A 1871-nucleotide genomic window follows, 5' to 3' on the forward strand; every position below is an offset into this window, starting at 1 on the left:
ACGACGCAACTGCACCATTTGGAATCACATCCACTTCGAGAGGTAGATTTTTCCCGTGTAATTTTTTAGATCATTGAAATGTGCGCATCTGGACCTATTTTGTATCTTACCATAGACCACCTAAGATACTTGAAAATGTCGCTATTTTTTCAGTCGCTATGATTTCGTTTATTCTTCTCAGAAGGATTGAATGAGTCAATCGATGCGGATCTGCAAGGAAGAAATGAATTTAATTTTTTATCGACTCCATTCCACACAGCGCCAATAACAGCGGTCAGTGTTTGCGTGAGAAGACCACTGGTGATTACTGGTGGTGCTGATAGAAGTGTAAGGTACCGGGATTGAACGCGTGCTAGTCACAATGAAGTTTCAGTCGCACTGTTGGAGGAATATATGTTGGTTTTCCTCAGCTGAGCTCAGGAGTTTTCTTAGTTTTGTACATATATCAAATGGAGTTACACCCGTTCCACATGAAGTGGCGTGATACCCTACGCTTTTTTCGCGGAGTGAATTGTGAAATACGTTTTTCATATCATGGGTAAACTCCATTTGTGTCGGTGTCAGGTTATTGTGTGGAATTATGAAGATAGAAAATGTGAGATTCATGAGAAGTTCGATGAGGAAGTTTGTTGTGTGGCAATCCACCCCAACGGTTTTGGGATGATAGTTGCTCTGGCGGGAAGAATTAGGTGAGAAATTGAGAAGGCATAATTGCTGATTTGCAATTTTTGATTAAAAAAAGTTTCAATTTTTACTGGGTGGAAAATACGCGAAAGAATTCCCACATTTAAAGTCAATTTTTCTGTAGTCTATAGAAGTTGTCCCATTTTTTGACTTGTTTGAATCCGAATGATGGAGTAAAATTCCAATCAGGTTGATGAACTTACTGATGGATGCTATCCAACCTTACAAGGATCTTCCAGTGAGGAATAGTCGAGAAGTTAAATACGCCCATGGGGGTCATCTTTTTGCGGTGGCGGGATCGGCTAATCAAGTTCAGGTGAGAAATTGGTGAAACGAAGGTCGGATTTTGTGTTTTTTTATTTTTTGTGTTTTTTTTGGCTTTGTTGATCTAGTTTGACATTGTTGTAATGTTGATGAAGTAAAGAGTTTTGACATTTAGAATTTGGAGTCTTCCAAGATAAGTTTGATGGCTTGATTCACACTGTGATGGTGTCACTCACGTGCTTTCTTTGCGGATTTACGGCATCATAGACGAATACCATCCGAAAATGCGTAGATTCAACCTCTCGAGTGCATGTGAATTAAACAATCGAAATTGTGGAATTCGGTTGCGACAGGAGCATTTCGAATTCTGAATGCGCGACTACGTCAATTGAACTTATCCGATAGATCCTTACTTCACTTGTATGAGATTCGAAACAATGAATGAGAAGTATATATAAATGCATATTCTAACACAGCCATCAGCTTGTAATTGTGAACTAAACACATTGCAAAATATTCCATTTCCATACCACATCTTGGTGGGATCGTCGATCAGATATATAAGACGTATAGTGCGGAGTTGTTCTGTACGACTATTGCTGGCGGGCAGGCGACGATGCTCGGCAGTGTTGGTATGCAGGAGGCGTTAGCGGCGGCTGGTCTTGGAGGGTAGGGGGTCCACACCATTTCCAAATGAAATTAATTTTTTTTTGGTTGGCGCTCTACCTTTCTCGTTAACATTTTACCCATGGTATTGATTGAAAATGATTTGAGCTGGAAATGTGATGGATTGGTTGGAGTCTCGTGGTGTATTTTTATAAGTGTACGTGAAAAAGGGACTCACTCTGAATTGTATTGGATATTTCGGCAACTACTTTTGAATGTTTATTGTGCGAGATATATTCTTCTAAGATGTGGTTAAG

General features: G+C 39.8%; 1 protein-coding gene across 1 annotated transcript in view; it reads left to right on the forward strand.

Annotated features, from left to right (window-relative positions):
- Pmar_PMAR015600 (hypothetical protein) overlaps positions 1-1000 on the forward strand; it is a gene marked incomplete at both ends in the record, with an annotated part of 4564 nt that extends 3564 nt beyond the window's left edge. The window contains 2 exons of the mRNA XM_002780051.1: positions 565-689; positions 874-1000. Coding sequence (XP_002780097.1) covers positions 565-689; positions 874-1000 — 252 coding nt within the window. The remainder of the gene's footprint in view (positions 1-564; positions 690-873) is intronic.
- Positions 1001-1871: the final 871 nt, after the last annotated feature.

The sequence above is a fragment of the Perkinsus marinus genome, assembly GCF_000006405.1.
Source record: "Perkinsus marinus ATCC 50983 genomic scaffold scf_1104296944684, whole genome shotgun sequence".
Lineage (NCBI taxonomy): Eukaryota > Perkinsozoa > Perkinsida > Perkinsidae > Perkinsus > Perkinsus marinus.